This window comes from Solea solea, chromosome 8, assembly GCF_958295425.1.
Source record: "Solea solea chromosome 8, fSolSol10.1, whole genome shotgun sequence".
NCBI classification, from domain to species: Eukaryota; Metazoa; Chordata; class Actinopteri; order Pleuronectiformes; family Soleidae; genus Solea; species Solea solea.
The window spans coordinates 27561480-27580028 of NC_081141.1; the positions used below are offsets into that span (position 1 = coordinate 27561480).

Here is an 18549-nt window from a genome sequence, read left to right on the forward strand (position 1 = left end):
CAAAATAAACTTTTCTACAAGGAAAGAGTGGGTTTTTTTTACCCACTCTGCGAGATGATAACGTCTCAGGGCCAAGCTTTTATGTCCCTGCTGCAGATGATTTGGGTCGGTGTAAACGCAGACCAAGACCTAAAACCACGGTCTGTTGGTGATTAATTGAGGAATCAAGTAATATTGGATGAAGTGATAAAGTTTGGGAGCCCTTGTTCAAAGTAGCCCAACTCTACAAATCTCAGAAAATACACTTGTTTTTACATTTTGAGGATCAGAAAATGACTTTGTTTTTTTTTTTACATTACTTAAGTAAAAGTCTTCAAGTGTTAGTATTTACTGTACTTAGGTACCATAAAATGTACTTAAGTATTTTTTTTTTTAAAAGTGAGGAGTTAGGATAGAGCCATGGTGGGTGTGGGTTCAATTCCTGAAAACTGTAGTGTAACGCAGCTCATCAAGACTGGAAAAGCTCTATATAAATACAGACCATAATACCAACTCTTGTTCTTCTGATTGTATTTGGTCGTAATGGGTAACAAAGATAGTTATAGAGGAAATGCAGTGGAGTAAAAGTAATAAAAAATAACAAAGTAAAGTACACATATGTGAACTTTGTACTTAAGTACAGTAACAAAATATTAGAATTTTTTTATTTTGATGATGTTCTGTAGGTTACGGCCCGAGGAAGAAAATGATGAGCAAACAGTTCACCTTTAGAGCGTTTGTGCTCTCTGAGTGCTTTCTCCAATGACTTGGTGGTCAGTGTTTGTGCTTCTGTATAGATAGAGATGTTTCTATCAGTTTGGTTTGTTTGGTCATGGCGAGGCATCGACCAGCTGGTAAAGCATGTGTGTGTGTGTGTCTGTGTGTGTGTGTGTGTGTGTGTGAGAGAGAGTGCGCAGCCCTGAAAAATGCAAGTGCAGCAAGGTGAAAACACCAGGAAGACAAGGTGACACAGCTGTTCTGTCTGCTGGAGAACAGATAATTATTCATATTTCCCTCACTGAAGGCATCTTATTCTGGTATAGAAATATAGATATCACATCTTACTATTGCAGAAATCGAAAATGCTATACTTGTATGTGTGTACAACTGCCTTTAAACCAAAATAGTTTTCGGTTTTTGAGCTCACCACTTTAGACCAATGAATCCCAAGACTAAAGATCATAAGATTGCAAGATGAATTACTTCCAGTGAAGAAGCTAGGAGACGCATTCAAAAACCCTTGTAAATTCAAATATTCTACTTTGAGCTACTTTGACAAAATGAAAATGGCAGAGAGCATCTCGGGTTAGGCTTATTTTAACCCAAACAAACCGTTTTTTCTTCTTTTTCTCACATTTTGCAATAAACATGACAAAAATAGCATCTAATTCCATGTGCATTTTGTATTTCTGTATGCATTTCTTTGACAGCACTAAATAATCATTTAGTGTTAGAACTGTGGGACGCCTCTGCGTTTGAGTGGATAAAAGTTAAAGCAAGGGTTTGTTTCATTATTGAAAGCTTTGGCGAGCTACTCGTTGGAGACCCCTTCTACAGGGTCCACGGAGTGTTGCTGCATTCAAAGAATCCAGTCCAGTAACAAATCTCACTACTGCTGCCATGTTGTGGTCATAAATGCAACACTAATTGTGTAGTCATGAAGGTCCTTGAAGGAATACGGGAGAACACTTCATTTCCTTATGAATACATCACTGATAAAAAATGTTTTCTTAATATATTGTCAGTACAAATTTTCTGGAAATAAGGTGACACTGACTAAAAGGCTGGAGGCTAACGGTGGATTAATCAGCCAATTTTTCATGCTGTGACCCATCATTATTCAATAAAAATCCACTCTCAGGCGACCTCTAAATTCAACACCATACAGTGCAATACCTATCATCCTTTTTTTTTCCCCATGCTATATTTACACACTCTATCTATAGAAGGCTGTGCTGTCACTAATCCAGTGGCAAGGTTACAATCAACAAACCGCCGAGCATCCACCTGTATATCTATAAAAGACCGAGGAAACTCTAATCAATCCATTTCCCCTGGACTTTTTCCCGGGCAGCACCTGTGTGCGTCAACCACTGGTCACAAACACTGCGGTCCAATGACTAACATGTGCCCACCAGCGAGACCCAGAGGTCCTCCGAGCAGGACAGGACACGGCCAAGTGAGACTGGCGCTCAGCAGTCCATTCATCACCACTTGTCCTCCAGCACTGTTCTGTCCCGGTAGGCCCGCTGCGCCACCATGGATCAACAGAGGACATGTTTGAACAGCTGACCCAAGGCCATGGAAGTGGATACAGCAGCGGCAACAGCGGGGGAACCATCAGGGTCGCTGTACTGAAGAGCATTCATCAGGCACCTGAGAGAAAATACCCTCTATCATTATACTCAGGATGATTTTTTGCTTTCTTTATACAAATATACATGACTGACTCTCCTCGAGCATGAATACATCAATTTACCTGATAGAGGGTCAATAAAACTGAAAATACAACACATTCTCCTGAGGAATTTAAAATAATTTGGTCACAGTATGAAGAAAAGTGACTAAGACGGAGTACAAGCAATTTCAATCTGCAGGAATTTACCAGATGTAGATCAATAAAGTCCATCCATCCATCATCCATCCATCCATCATATATCTAGCACTGTGGCAAAGCCAATGTGGAAATAGATCTGTGCATAATAGACATTGCCAAACAGACAGCAGGGACAAAATGGGATTCAGTGGCTTTTCCAAGGACAACTTGAACATGGTTGTTCAAGTTGTCAACCATGACAACCCTCCCCACACACACACACACACGTGAGCCAGTCTGCCGTATTTTACACTCCAGTCCAGAAGGTGGCGACAGTGCACAAGCCATTCACTGCTGATCGGCAGTTATAAACTAATGATAGATAGATAGATAGATAGATAGATAGATAGATAGATAGATAGATAGAAAAAGTAAAGAAAAAAAGGCTGATGCATGGCAACATAGATTTCCACTGCTCCCCACATCAGGGAGGTGAGGGTGACTGTCCTACTTCCAAGTTACAACACAGCCAGCAAAGTTGTTAAGTCAAGCAATAATTTCCATTTTTCGAGGATGACCCCGAAAAAAGTGGCAAATAGGCCAAAGGAAAGGCCAATCGCAGACGTACAACCTCACAACCTGTCCGATAAATCATCCTGCTGGGAAAACAAAGAATGTGCACACTGACATTGTCCACTTTTTGACCGCGGTTCTTTCTGCTCATCCAACATCCACCCTTGGGTCAACGCTCTTGTCTCATGAGTCACACCGTGACAAAAACACAAGAGGGCATCATTCAAACGCAGTGTTCAGATCAGCTCATCACTGGTCGATTCTTTGAGAGTTGGTACTTTAAGAGCAGCATGTGTGACTGCAGTAACGTACCACATCACTTCCTGTTTCACTGGTGTTAAACTTCCTGTTTCACTGGTTTTGTTAAGTGTTCTACACAAGTCGACTAATTTTGCTCACTTTGATCACTACTGTGGCTAAGACCCACTGCGCTAACACTCATTCTGTCTAATAATGTCATGGTTCTCAAACTGTGGTACGAGTACAACCAGTGGTACCTGGTCTTCCTCTGGTGGTACTTGGAGGAAAATCCAAAATACTGTTCTACTCTTTATACCAGTGTATGTGAGCTGAGGAATTTTGACCGGCACAGAAAATGAAACAAATAGCAAACGTCACCTAATCTCTCGCTCCATCTTAATCTAATGTGAGGAAGAGGAGGATGATAATCTTGTCTTTGTCCGCTAACGCAATCTCAACCTTTGGTCAACACTTGTAACGCTCACAGGTTTTTCCTCATGGGACGGCGCTAATCGAGTCAAACGGCCATCACGACAAGAACAAAAAGCACAAGACGGCCGACGCCATGCATCACTCGACACATCGACGCTCCTTCACCTTGTTTTCAACAGAAACTCCAGTCAAGTGTCGCTCACATGACTTCGGCGGACATAGATTCCAGCCGTGACCCCCATACATCAACGTGACGTGTCTTTCGATAACAATATTGAATCGTGTGAGACTTGATAAGAGACGACGACACACGCACATGCTGTCACACATGGACTAATAAAATTCACACCGGACTGTGTTTGGGTTTTTCATAATGACTGTATTTGTGTGTGTGTGTGTGTGCAGGCCACAGTGCTCACATGCACACACACACACACACATATTCCCCACTAGGCCTCCTGGCTGCTTGGAGGCTTGCTAAATGGGATGCTATCGCAAAGCAGGCATGTAAAAAGGCTCATCTGGTGCACACCATCTGTAAACACAGATATGAGGAGGTCTGCGGAGGCTGCACGGCATGTGCAGCCCGACACCTTGATATTTGCAGTATGTCGCGGCGCCGTGATGCAGCGCCAGCGTTTACAGGAAAAGTCGACTTTAATGTGGAGAAAAGAAAAGGAGGAAAACTCACGTTAGCGCTGCTCCTGGAGAGTCGAGTGATTAATTGGGAGTTGCCGTGCAGTGAATGTGGAGCACAATCTTCAGAGATTACGGAAATGATATTCACTTGATAAATAACAATATTAAAACACAGATCTGTGTATCACTTACTGCTGTGAGTGTAGATTGATCATAAAAACAAATTATCACCCATTTTGTGTCTAAAATATAATCATATTTCTAACTTAGCCTTTCTTTTTGTACAGGATTCTTGTCTTTTATTTTTAGTAGAATGTATGAAAACCCTTTTAGGTTTACAAAACAACGTATCATTTACAGAATATGGGGCTGCAACGAGTAATTGACTATTCATCGATTACAACGGGCAACTATTTTGGTTATCGTTTAAGAAGCTCTCTTCTCTCTTCTCGGCTTCTTAAATGAGAATATTTTCTGTTTTATTTTTGCTCCATAAAACAAAGGAATCATTTTGGTTTGTGGACAAAAACAAAGACATTTGAGAACATCATCATTTCCAGGTTTGGGGATAAAAACCATCAACATTTGTCAACATTTTATGGAGCAAAGAAACAAGAAAATCCATTCCTCGAAAACATAATGGAGAGATTAATCAATTAGGGACAAACTTGCAGCCCTAAATACTTTATAAATAGCACAGAATTAAAGAACCTAAACCTAAATCACGTCAAGCATCAAGCGAAGCAATAAAATCAGTCAAAATTGAGCAGAAATGTGCTCCCATAATCCAAATTACGTGAAAGGAATTGTGAAAAAACAATCAGCTAAATTTAAAAGGAATATTCCATGTCTTTTTTCACTATATCTTCTGTCCTCAAAAAAAACCTACACTATCCCTTTAAATAGAACAATGAGGAAAATGTTGGTATAAAATATCCCATGGTGGGATAAAGTACCTTTCAATCTTTCAAACAAGTTAGCGTAGCAGTTGTTAGTCTTGGTTTGTCAGCTTTACCGCATTTTAATCCCAAGTGTTTTTCTTTTCTTTTCTTTTATTTACCCTGAGGGAATTCCTTCAAAATCCCAGAGAGAAAAAAAACAATAAACCTCAGAGAAAAATGAGCTGCGTCCACACGTATCACAACGTCTGCAATATTTTGAAAAGAAACCCACTCGGCCACAGTGTGGACACGACTGTGGAATGAAGAGCAGCAGCTCGAGGAGCTCGGCCGATTCAATCTCCTGACTGAGATAGATGGAGGAGATCTGCAGCTTTTTTAATGATTTAGCACGGTGACTGAATGGGCCCGCTCGCCCCCCACCCCCGTCCACTCAGATTAGGCAGGACGGAGTCTACGACGTTATTCCAGGGCAGATTAGGCCACAGTGACCTGAGCGTTTTCAAGAGGAATTCTCGATGGCTAAGCTCAGGGTGGCAGAAGTTTAAAATATGACTTCTTGGAATGACTACAGTATTTCCAGAAGAGTTTTACTCGGCCCAAAATACCAAGAACTGTTTTCACATTCAAATCAGTCAGTCATGATGAAAATGTTTTCCATCTGTCACCCGTCGGAAAATCTACCCGTCACCGCGACATCCCAGAGCTTCAGCTGAAGACTTCAGGATGTCTCTGACACCAAAAACTCCTCCTCACTCACAATGACAGTTGTCACGGAACGACGTGAAGACAACCAGGAGATGGAGGAGTCTGAAGCTGTGGGAAATGGCGCCGTATTGACCTTCGTTTCGTGCCCCGCAACACCCACAAACCTCAATAAACAAACAAGTTTTGGATAAAAAGAGACCAGAAACTCACACATACATGCAAGATGCATGGGACTAAATCCTTGGCACAGAGAACGATGAAGAACGATGACAAAAGTGCACAAGAAATAAGATTATAATAATAACATTTTTGGTTCTGACAGATAACAATGAAACTTCACCATGGAGACGGTGAATACCATGTGACACTGTGCAACGACAAAATGTGACGGTGTTTGCGACACAAGAAAATTCTATAGGTCGAGCAACACTTGATGCAGAGTAGGCCACAAGGTGGAGGAGTGGCTAGAACTATTGCCTCACAGAAAGAAGGTCCGTGCACATGTTCTCCCGCTGTGTATGTGGGTTTTCTCCAGGTACTCTGGTTTCTCTGTCAGTATCGGTCCAATACTGGTCAAAAATGACTGGATGGGATATCGGACAGAAACATTTAAGCCGAGTCATGTTTAGTTTAGTTCTTCTTCTTGGGAGAACAATATTTGGTATGTCTTTGAAATGACTTCTTAACAGCTTCATACGTTCATAAATGGTATAAAATGACTGTATCTGACTGATATCGGTAGATTCTCAAGGTTGTGATATCGGTATCGGACACAAAAAAATGGTATTGTCCAATCCCAATCTCTAACAGAGGTCAACTGGACACTCTAACACCCCAACTTTCACCCTGTGTCAGCTGGGATTGGCTCCAGTTTCCCCCCCAAGACACTTGTGTGGAGGATAAAGCGTGAAACAAAGAATGAGTTCCCAGTTTCTTTTCCGACTCAGCTGTCGCATCCATGCTTTGCTGGCCCTTTTCCGAGCACAGGGACATGACGTCCCCAGATGTCCCCCTCAGAAAAATGTTTAGAATTAAGGCCACCAGACACTCGACATACCGTACGTCCCAGCCTCCGCAGCATAAACCTCCACGCTCCGATGACGTACGGCATTTTGGGTAGAAGTTGAATGTCTTGCATTACCTTCCGGCCACAGACGCGGACAGGAGAACCCAATGAGCTGCGGGTCTGATTGCTGACCACATTAAGCCTCACAGGCAGCACACTGTGATGAATCCGCTCGCTGAAATGTGAAGGTAATAGTCTTGACATAGCGGAGACATAACTCACCGATGGTACCTGCAAACTCGCCCCGAATGACAACAATCCCGAGCAGGAGCAGGTCCAATACGAGGAAGGAGAGTTGCTTTCATTACCATCATCATTACTGTATATCATTTCTGAATGTAAAGCCATTTGGTTTCATTTAAATGTAAATCTGGGCACTGAGCTGCGTACGTCGTCACCCACGGCAACCTGACTGTGATGATTCATTCTGGGATTGGCAGGGAAAATACAAGAGGGCCCTTTTACTTTCTCTGAGGGAAAACAACAGGTTTGACCTTTGTCTGTTTTCATGAAAGCCCCCACACACACGGCAAACTCAAATAAGTAAATAAATAAATAAAATAATACAACAAAACCTTGAGATTACTTTATTTCCCAATAGAAACAGTTATTTTGCACTTGGACTGACCTTGGCGGCGATGGTTCAGTGGTCCAGTGTGTTGTCTTTCAAATGGAAGGTGGTGGATTCAAACTCCGCTCAACTCATGTTGTTCCTGATCGATGACGATTGATGCTTTTTTTTTAATCCATATATTTAACCAGTTAGTTTATTAATCATTTTCAATACATGCCATGTTTGTAAAACCTGGAAATGATGATGTTCTCTATTCCTTTCTTATATGGAGCAAAGAAACAAAGAAAATGTTCACTTTTAAGAAGCTAAAACCAACAGAGATCTTAATAATTGATTGATTCATTTAGTAATGGATTAATAATCGATTATTCAAGTAATTGTTTCAGCCCGAGAATAAAGTTTGTCTAATCTAATCTAATCTAATCTAATCTAATAAGGCAAATATGGTCCCAGTTAGGTCGACACCTGCTCCTGATGCTTCTGCAAGCCGTGTATGAATGTTATGAAACATATGCTGTGTGAATGTGTGACTGTGAATGGGTGAATGGCAAAAGACTACAAAAGTGCTACATTTAGCATTTATATACTGTTGTTGTCGGACACGCGGCGGAGTAGTGGATGGCGTTGTTGCCTTACAGCAAAACGACCTGGGTTTGCATGTTCTTCCCAAGTGTACGTGGGTTTTATCTCTACTCTCCAGCTTCCACCCACAGTCCAAACGCATGCAGAAGTTAAATGGACACTCCGTAGAATGGTTGTACGTCTTTGTGCGTTGTCCCTGCGGTGACCTGTGTCACCTGGGATTGGCTCCGCCCCCCCGTGATCCTCGCGTGGAGGATGGAGCGGGAGACAATGAGTGAATGAATATTGTTGCTGTGGTTCCTGATGTATGACGTGCAGCGCTCAAGGTCATGAAGGCTGAACAACGGCAGACAAGAGGAACGATGAGTCCACGAGCCAAACGAGGTTTGTAGCATCAAAGGAACACAGAAGACGGAGCGTCGCACACCGCGTGGCGACACTTTTCTTCCTCAGCAACACTTGACACAGTTGTGCATCTGGAAAACTGGAGGATGCTGCTCGGCTGCTAATGTTTACCAAATGAGGCGACCACCGGGGGCACAGGTGTGTGAGTGTGTGTGTGTGTGAGTGTGTGTGTGTGCACTCTCTTCCTGGCAAGGCAAACAACTCCATCCTCTAATCTCATAACACGTCCCTGTAATGACATATAGCATTAGCAAAACCTGCAGCGCCGCGTGTTGAACGACTGGTAAATGAAGTAGGTGACTTCAACAATCCTCAGACAAATATCAGATAATCCCCCTTTCACATTATTTTTCATGCTCTTCACACACACACACACACACACACACACACACATTTAATCACACATCACATTAATTAATCATCAATTCCCAAACAAACACGGCTGCATGTCAAATGAAATCTATATGAGCCTTATCACAGCCACAAGTCTCTCTGCATCTTAAAGAGCTTTAGAGAGAGTTGAGAACATGTTAGTAGCTTCTCTTATACGTTATGTCAGATGTAAATTACCCTGGACTGAGGCTGAATCCTTACTACTCTGTGCTCTTTATTTACCCCGCCGCTGCGGTCCTCGGTACTGGACCTCTGGAAACAATGATGCAGTTACTTCCATTTACTTTCACAATATTGCAATATTTAAGTCACAATACAGTTATTGCGATAAAGGATATTATCATGATATAAAAGTCTTGATACGATATTATCACAATATTTAAGTCAACATACAATATTATAACGATATTTAAGTCGTGTTACGATAAAATTACGATATTGTAAAATATTGAGTATTTGCAAAATCCTATATTGTGTATAATCCCGCCCCCCCACTGAATGGTCACATGATGTACATTTTAGGTAACTCTCTTTTTAAATAAAACTTAGTAGCATAAATGTAACCTGAACAAGTTCCGTGAAAAACCTGACAACCTCAACATTTACAACCAAATTGCCCCCAATTTTCATTAGAATCAAAATTACATATGAAGTAGTACTCTTGTTTTTTCAGTAGAATACGGAGGAAATGATCCTGTTGTGACTAATGTTGGAACTCTTGATTGTATGATTGTACTGCTAATCCTGGTAAAGAAGCACTTTGTGAATTGGGGAACATCATTGAAGTACTGTCCACCTTGCCTGTATATGATCTTAGTGGTTTATTTGAAGTGGCACAAGGGGGAGCATGCAATAACTCTATATATATACATATATGTATATATACATACATTGCATAGACCTATATGCTCGCGTCATGTCACAGAGAAAGTTGACGTTTTTGGTCACAAATGGTCAAATGTTCATTTAATAGATCATATTTATTTTGGATTTAAGACTAAAAAATGTTTTTTGCAAGAATATTTGAGGGTAAAATGTGAAAGTGTTCCGTATAGAGTGAGAAAATATTATCCGACTTTAAACCCTGATGCTCAGGAAAGCTCCATCCTGTGTTCCGTGTCTAGGACTAAGTGTGACACAACTGAATGGCCTTTTAAAGTTTCCCCATGGGCCACACCATCATGCTCACTCGCAACCATTTCATACAAGAGGGGGCCTCACCCTCCACCACGATGATCCCCCCCCCCCCAACCTGCAAACTTCACTACTGATCTCTAAGAGCTTAAATCTTGCTGAGTGGGAGCTACAGTAGCTCTTGCTGTCATGTCCCGCTGAGAGGGAGAACCACTGCACTCGCTTCTGTGTAGTTCAACCAAGAGTCAATGTTGTTTTGGAGGGGGGGGGGATTTTCATGTGATGCCTGTCATTTGATTTATGGCCTCAGAGACTGATGTGTTGTGCAGGGAAAGCACCAACATGAGAGGCGTATGACGAACGTATGGGGACAGGGGCAAAATATCACTTTGTATTAAGTCACATTGTGAAGTGAGCAATAAAACCACTTACTGATTGAACGATTTCTCAGTGAATAGAAAATAAATCAGCAACTGATGTTATTTTGTAATGTAAGGGGTGGGAATCACAGGGTACCTCACGTTACAATACCAATAATATCATGATACAACGATTCTGTAATAACTGATGTATTCCAAGACAATCGTACAGCGATACATCACGATATCTGTCTCACTGAAGAAAAGTTAAAAGTGCAGGATTTTTCTATTTCTTCACAACATAGAGAACAAAGCAACTCTTATTATGAATTGAAATATCGATATTTGCCCATAACCCACGCCTGAGGCCGACAGCGGTTAGCTGGTTAGCTAATAACCATTGAAGGAGAACATGTTTATATTTACCAGTGTCTGGGTGAAGTGGCGTAGGATGCTAGTAAGCTAATGCTATCTATGTGACTTGCAAACTAAGATGCCCAAATAATACACATAATGCTAACTGAATAGATCATATTAATATTGGATTAAGGAGGAAAAACAATGGTTTTTTACAGTCTGAAAACTGTCTGAAACTTGCAACTGCCAGTGGGAGTAACGTTAGCATCAGGCTAACATTTTCTGCTGACTTTTGTCCTCCAATGTGGCTGTAGATTCGGGATCAGGCTGTTGAAAACACTCTTACATTTTTATTTCACCTTAGGTCCTGTTTTTAGGTCCGTTAGGATTACCAAAATTATTTCTATTTGCTAAATGCCAGAATAATGAGAGAAGGATTTTTTTAGACAATTTTTTATTACTTTCTTCAAAGTCAGACGTTTATAGTGTATGTAAACTTCTGGTTTCAACTGTATGATGAACTTTATTATATTAAACTACTTTTCTAATGAAGATTACCTACATCCTCATCTTTCTTTGGCAAAAACAACTTGCTTGACCGTAAGTTCAATAAAAGAACAACACATTTTTAAATGGTCATACATATAGTATCAAGTAAACTACACCACTGCCTTAAACTCTCAGACGTAACTCACAATTATACTAACAATATAGCAGAATGATTTATTTTTTTTAAATATCTCAAGCTCAGTCAAACCTTTATAATAATAATAATAGGGTGAAGCAGCTGGAGTGTTGTTGTGCTCGGTGTAATAGCGGCACGATGCACACACACGTTCACAGACCGTGTTGTGCCAATGGAGTCATGACGCTGTGACCTCAATCTCTTTACTGCACTCACTTCAGCTCCGTGTGCTGCCGATCACCGAGTTGAGATTGTGTGGCTCCAAAACGGAGGAGAAAGAGTAATATCAACTCAAACACCATCACTGTACACACTCACCTATAACCTGCATTAAGAGGAATGTGAGGAATCTGCTCTGAGCCAAAGCCCGAGGAGATACGAGAAAACCATGAATGTTTGATTTCCTTTAAATCCTCTTCTTTTTTCTTCTTTATCCTGTCATAATATTAACACAGAGAATATAAGATCACAGATACAGAGTGTGTGCTCGGATTGTAATGTTGGATTTAAGTCAACGACTTTCAGTGTCTGCATCGAAAATCGCCATCTTTTCTTTCTTTTCGTTTGACTTCTGAAGCGATTTCTGCTCATTTTTGCTTTCAAAACAGGCAACGACAACAACTCAATTAGCAAAAGTGTAAGGCTGCAATTTACTCATTATAATTTGGATTATTCTGCATTCTATGCCACTCAGAAATCCATTACATACATATTGTTTAGTTAAAAAAGTGAATATTTTCATTCAGTATCTCAAATGATAACATTCCGTCTTGTTTTAAAAGCTTTAAAGCTGTAAACAATTAACATTTTATCAAATCACAATCGTAATATATGTCAGAAAACTTTAAATTGGGTATTTTATCTGAATTATTCAGCAGCTATTCTTCTAAGGACACCGCATTAAATTCCATTAATTTGGCACAAGGCATTACCCTTCACAATAACATAATCACAATCCAAATCTGAATCCTAACTTTATCCCAAGCTTCAGAAATTAGGTTGTAGGCTTTGAACCCAGTAGGATTATTGATCCAGACAAAAGTCAGTATTTGGTAACACAGGGAAACAAAAATGAGTACACACTTCAACACACACACACAAGTTTGTGCAGCTATTCTTCTTAGGACACTGCATTGACTGCCTAAACAAAGCCTTACCCTGAACCTGAACCTGAACCATAACCACAGTTCAAATCTTAGCCCTAAACTCAACCACTTCCTCAGAAATGCAGGTTCTGTCTCATAAGGACCAGGATTTTGGTCTCCATGAGGACTGGTCCTGACATGGTCAGTGTTTATGACAGAAAAAGATCCCACAAGGAAACAAAAATGAGGTTTGCACAGCTGTACTTGTTGGGACATAGACGCATACAGTGGACGTCCATTCACTTTGACAGCCTGACTGTCTTACTGTTTCCACAGATCCACCTCAAATCAATGTTAACTGTTAACTGTTCCAGATAAAAACATCTTCCCTGTATACTATCATAGCCTGTGGAGTCATGGGAATGGGTTGTCTGTGAGTCGGGACAATGGCTAACTAGTGGCTCTGAATATCACAGGGTGCGATGCAGGATACATGGTCCACGATACCAATAATATCACCAAATAATCAATGTATTCATATAGCGATACATCACGATGTCTGTCAATATCTGAAAACAAAATGTCTGTGATAAGTTAAAAGTGCAGCATTTCTCAGAGAACAAAGGTCATAAAGTCTTATGTATTGAACGTGGATGGAGCATTTCTCCACCATTATCCTCTTCTTTGGCCAGGTAACTTCCACCCAACTTTCCCCTCATTCATTTGAGCAGCGCCACCGTGAGGAGACATGAAGTAGTGGGAGAAACTGGCAGACACCACTTACTGAAAAGTGTCTTAATTTGTTAATTAATATCTCGATATTTGCCCTGAAGTATCGATTATCATATTGCACAAGGGAGGACGACGGTATATCATCAAATCGATATTTTCTCCCACCTTTATCTCATATGATGGAGTTTGCTATAGAATTTTCTAGCGGTCATATATTAGTTGTATGCAAATGGGGTTGCAATGTGCTTTTGATTGTAAACACAGAGGTAATGCAGGTAGAATTGTGTCATAGCAGAACATGTAGGACAGTTAATTAAGCCAACAAGGAAATTGGATTATATTGAAAAGCCACCAGAGGGCGACTCTACGGGAAGTCTATGGGAAAATGAGCTGAATTCCGTCCAGATTTATAAACTTTTTCCCTAAGGAGGGAATGGTCTCCATCGTTTTGAGTGTGACAGCTTTCTTTTAAATGAAATTAGCGATGAGTGACGACTCCAGGCGGTAGCAGGTGTTTGGCTCAACATGCTTTACAATACACCATCAAGATCTAGATCAACAAAAATATTACGAGACACTAGTTTTTCCCTGAGAAAGGGTGTTGTTGTTTTTTTTGGAGGGGGGGGGGGCACCCCACCTCCTCAGCGCTGCTGCCCTCTCACTTCAGCAGCTGTAGTTGCGTCAGTGGCAGAAAGAACAGCTCCTCTTTCTCTCTCCTGCTCGGATTCAACATGACCATGAACACATAAAAAAACAAGCTGCCATTTATTTACAGCCTCCTTTTGTTTTCCCACAACTCTGCTGGCTGTTCAGTGTGCGTGTGTGTGTGTGTGTGTGTGTCTTCTACAGGATAACACGCGCGCGCGCGCACCACCGGTGTAACTCCCAGAGAACATCACAGGCACGGTGCCTGTTGCACAGGCGTGACAGTTATTCTCGACAGTGAACGCAGCGCGACGCTCAGTGATGGATTCATTCACGACCCCGCGATGACTGAGTGAAAGAGGGAGCAGTGAACATTGATTAGAGGTGGAGGTGTGGAGAGAGAGAGAGGGAGAGAAAAAGCACGAGTGTGAGAAGTTGACAGTGTGATGAATTCATATGAGAGGCTGTTTGTGCTGCGCAAAGACAGAGGAGAGAGGGAGAGAGGAGAGAGAGAGAGGGAGAGAAACGAAAGCTCCGGCACAGACAGTGAAGTCCGAGGATGAATCCAAATAATAAAACGTAGAGAAAACGCGCGCCCGGGTTTTGTTTGCAAACATTTTCAAGATGTAAACCTGACAGAAATTGTCGCAAGCGGTGCGTAACCACGAGGGTGGTGTATTTGGCACAAGAGGAATTGATTCTTCCTTTTTTTCTTGTTCTTTAAAAAACACCACAGGGTTATAGAGTGTCAGAGTAGACATGCGGGCAGCTCTTACCTTTGGAGATCACTGGCGCCGAGAAACAAAGCAGGAGCAGCAGGAGACCCGTGATGGAGAGGTAACGTCCTTTTGTCAGCGCGCCCATCCCGACGCGTGTAGCTGTGTCCACGGGTGTATGCGCTATAGTGGCGATGGTGACGGCGCTCCAGAGCTCCGGTGCCTCCTCCTCCTCTTCCTCCTCCTCCTCTCTCAGCCTCCTCCTCCTCCTCCTCCGTGCTGGATGAGCTCCGGCAGCAGGGCAAGTTCCCGCAGGAGGCCAGGGACGCGAGCAGTTTTTTGGCTCCGAGGCAGCAGCAGGAGAAGAAGGAGAGGGAGTGATGCTGATGCTGCTGCTGATGATGCTCAGCTGCTGCTGCTGAGTGGATGTCTGCTTTTTGGACTGTGGGCAGGAAGCGAAGTAGCGTCTTCACTTCACTTTTGCTGTGAGACGCGTGCGCGCAGCGGCGGCGGAGGGAGACGTGCGCTCCGAGTTTAGCCCCTTCTCCATCATCATCATCATCATCATCATCAGAACTGTGGAGCCAGAGAGAGAGAGAGAGAGCACCTTATGGCACATGTCTTATGGGAAGAATTTGCAGCACCATATGTGCAGTTATTACTACTATTTTTCATCTTATATTTTCATCATCTTATATTTCCTCTTATCTGCTAATTCTTAAATATCTATAATACGAAGACAAGAGATTAAAAAATAAATCAACGTTGTCATACATGGTTGATAATGACTTATTAGGGCTGTCACTTTATGGCGTTTCCACTTTGAACTTTATTTTGTACCTCAAAAGCAAGTCCAGATCTAATATACAGCCTAGAAGCCCAGTAGACTGTCATAGAAGTAATTACAGCATGGTCCCTTAGAGGGCGCTGTGAGCACAGCTTGTCCCGATGGATTCAACAGGAAAAATAACAGTAAAACAGTAACAGTAGTAACAGTAGTTAGCTTAGCTGTTAGCTTCATCTGAGGAGGAGAGGAGGCGTGTCTGTTTTATTCAAAAGTTTATGAAAGTAAAATGTAGTTTTGTCACGTTTTATATATTGTTTTCAATTGCAGACACAAATGCAAACTGGAAAAACAGACAGAAGTATTGTTCTATTAATATTTATTTACCTGAAGCAATTTTGTGATTAGATTTTTTTTTTCACTGATAAAATATAAAAGTATGATTTGAAAAATATCAGCCAAATAAAGCCATTGACAAAAATAAAATATCTGTCGAGTGAGTCCGAAGAAATGCTGAAGTTCACTTCATTTGCCTCAATAAAAAATCAGAAATGACTGTACCTCACGTCTTCACGTTCAACATGATTTAGTACAACTGCTGTGCCATAAAGCCGATGTTTATGGCGTCTATAACGTTCCGCTTTAGCTGACACCGATATAGAGGTATTAATTCAATAATGTGCATTAAAATTGGAGTCACACTGTCGCCAGTTAGTGCTCAGTGTTAGTGTTAAGTTCAAGCTGACGCATCAGAACGTGGTGAAGGGAAAAAAGAAAGGTTGATATAAGTGAATCTGAACGTGGCTGAGTTGTTAAAGTCTAAAGGAGTATTTCAGAAAGTGCTGATCCACCGGGAATTTCCACACACACACAAACATCTCCAGTGTTTACAGAGAACAGGCTGTGAAAGCAGTTTCTCTGGGAGAAAATGCCCCGTTGATGGCAAAGGTCAGAGGAGAACGAGCCGGACTCAAATACCCACTTGTTGCATTCAACGTATGCAATATGGCTTCAAAATGATGAAAAACACCAAACACCAAACATTCAAAGCATTTATTTAAACAATAACAGTTTAAACATTGGGATTAAAGTGCAACCAAACACAAACTTAACTGTTGATTTTAACCCTTTAACACTGAGTGTATCACGATTTGACGTTGCACGTCAAAGCCAACTTTGGCTGCAGCTAACCATTATTTTCAATCATCGATTAATCTGTCGATTATTCTATCGATGAATCGAGTACTTGTTTGGTCCAGAAAATAACAAAATATTAAAAAATGTTGATTTTTGAAAACCTCAAAATGACGGCGTTCTTAAATGTCTCGTTTTGTCCACAAACCAAAATTTTGTTTTAAGGAGTGTTTTTTGTTACATGGATCGAATATTCAGATTTAAGAAGCTGAAAAATCTGAAAAACCCTCAAACCGATTAATCGATTATCAAAATCGCTGACGACTCATTTAGTAATCGATTAATCGTGTAATTGTTTCAGCCCTAATGTGGTTATTATGGTAATTTCACTACTGCAATGTTGCATTAATCGTCTTTGTAGCCAGAGAGGAGAGAGTTGGAAAAACACCTGTAAATAAGTTTAAATTTATCACACACAATCTGGTGTTCATGTACAACTACAGTGTACATAATTATAAGATGAACATTCATAGTTATGAGATAAAAAAAAGTCGAAATGATGAGATAAAGTCATAATTATGAGATAAAAAAGTTTATCTCATTTTGACTTTCTTTGAGGATATTTTTTATCATCAAGGCTCCTCAGTTTTACCTCTTCTTTTTTGGCAGAAATGGGTTTCCATATAAAATAGAGCATTAAATTGTAAATAACTGAAATAACTATTGAAAGTTATTCTGGAAAAATGGGCAAAAAAACAAAAAATCCAGATGGAACATTTTGAGGCTTAGGTGTTAAAGGGTTAATATCAATTGCATTCTAAAACAACAACACAAAAGAGACCCCATATATGACATGATTGAAAAAAATGAATCATTAATAATGACAAGAGAGAAAGACAGATGGGACACAGAGGTAGAGAGAGAACCTTATGGCTTGTGTCTCAAGGGTAAAATTAGCAGTTAAAAGACAATATGTGCAGTTACTGAGATCTGTCATCCGCTCACTGTAACTGTAACACGCGTAAGTGTTAATAATGGCAATGTCATCGTAAACATGTCGTAGGAAATGCTGAAAATGTATTTAATCAATTTCAGATGAAAACTGAAATTGCATTTCTAATAGAAACTTCTGCTTTTCAGACTCCAGGCTCCCTTTGACGATAAACTGCAAATCAACACTTTTTTTTTTCTTGTTCATAATCTCGACAGTAAAATATGCTGCTGATGTGTGGAATATCACTGTCGTCGGGAAGTTCTTGACCTGATTCTGTGTGGCAGAGACTCGGCATTCAATTATGTGTCTTTCTTTTTTTTCTTCTTCTTCTTCTTCTCACTCTTGTCGTGTGTAATCAGTGTGACCGGCAGGAAAGCTCTATGGGCTGGATTTAAATATGAATTTGCGGATATGAAGAAAATGAGATACCGAGACGAGCGACCTTCGCTATACTTCCCGCCTGTTCAAAATGTAATTTGTAGGTGTTGCCGCGACAAGAAGGATATCTTAACGCACTCATCAGGGACAACGTCACGCTTGTCCGAGCCACTCACGCACCGTTAAAGAAAACCTTAACTATTAAAAATATTGTATGAAGTCGAATTTACAGCTTTATCTGGAAACAGATAAAATCCATTTCCAAGGAATGTTTGATAAATTGATTAAAATTTAATTTCATACATGTTATTTAAAGCAAACAGACATGAATGTTAACTTAATTAATCAGGGACCCAATAAATCTCTCCCATGTCCCATGTGTGGGCCCTGACCCAGTGTTTGGGAATCACTGATTTAAGGAGGATGAGTTGCTAAATTAAAAAGCCCTTAAGAAATTAACATTAAGTTAATTTCAGGGGATATACTTGGACATCTTCCTATATCACCTAGATTACGCCAC

General features: G+C 40.8%; 1 protein-coding gene across 2 annotated transcripts in view; it reads right to left on the bottom strand.

Annotated features, from left to right (window-relative positions):
- Positions 1–15288, bottom strand: part of unc5db (unc-5 netrin receptor Db) — a 253424-nt gene extending 238136 nt beyond the window's left edge. Inside the window, exon 1 of one of the 2 annotated variants that reach the window (XM_058636898.1) lies at positions 14800–15288. In XM_058636898.1, coding sequence (XP_058492881.1) covers positions 14800–14887 — 88 coding nt within the window. In that variant the 5' untranslated portion in view covers positions 14888–15288. The remainder of the gene's footprint in view (positions 1–14799) is intronic. The other variant, XM_058636899.1, reaches the window with a different exon arrangement.
- Positions 15289–18549: the final 3261 nt, after the last annotated feature.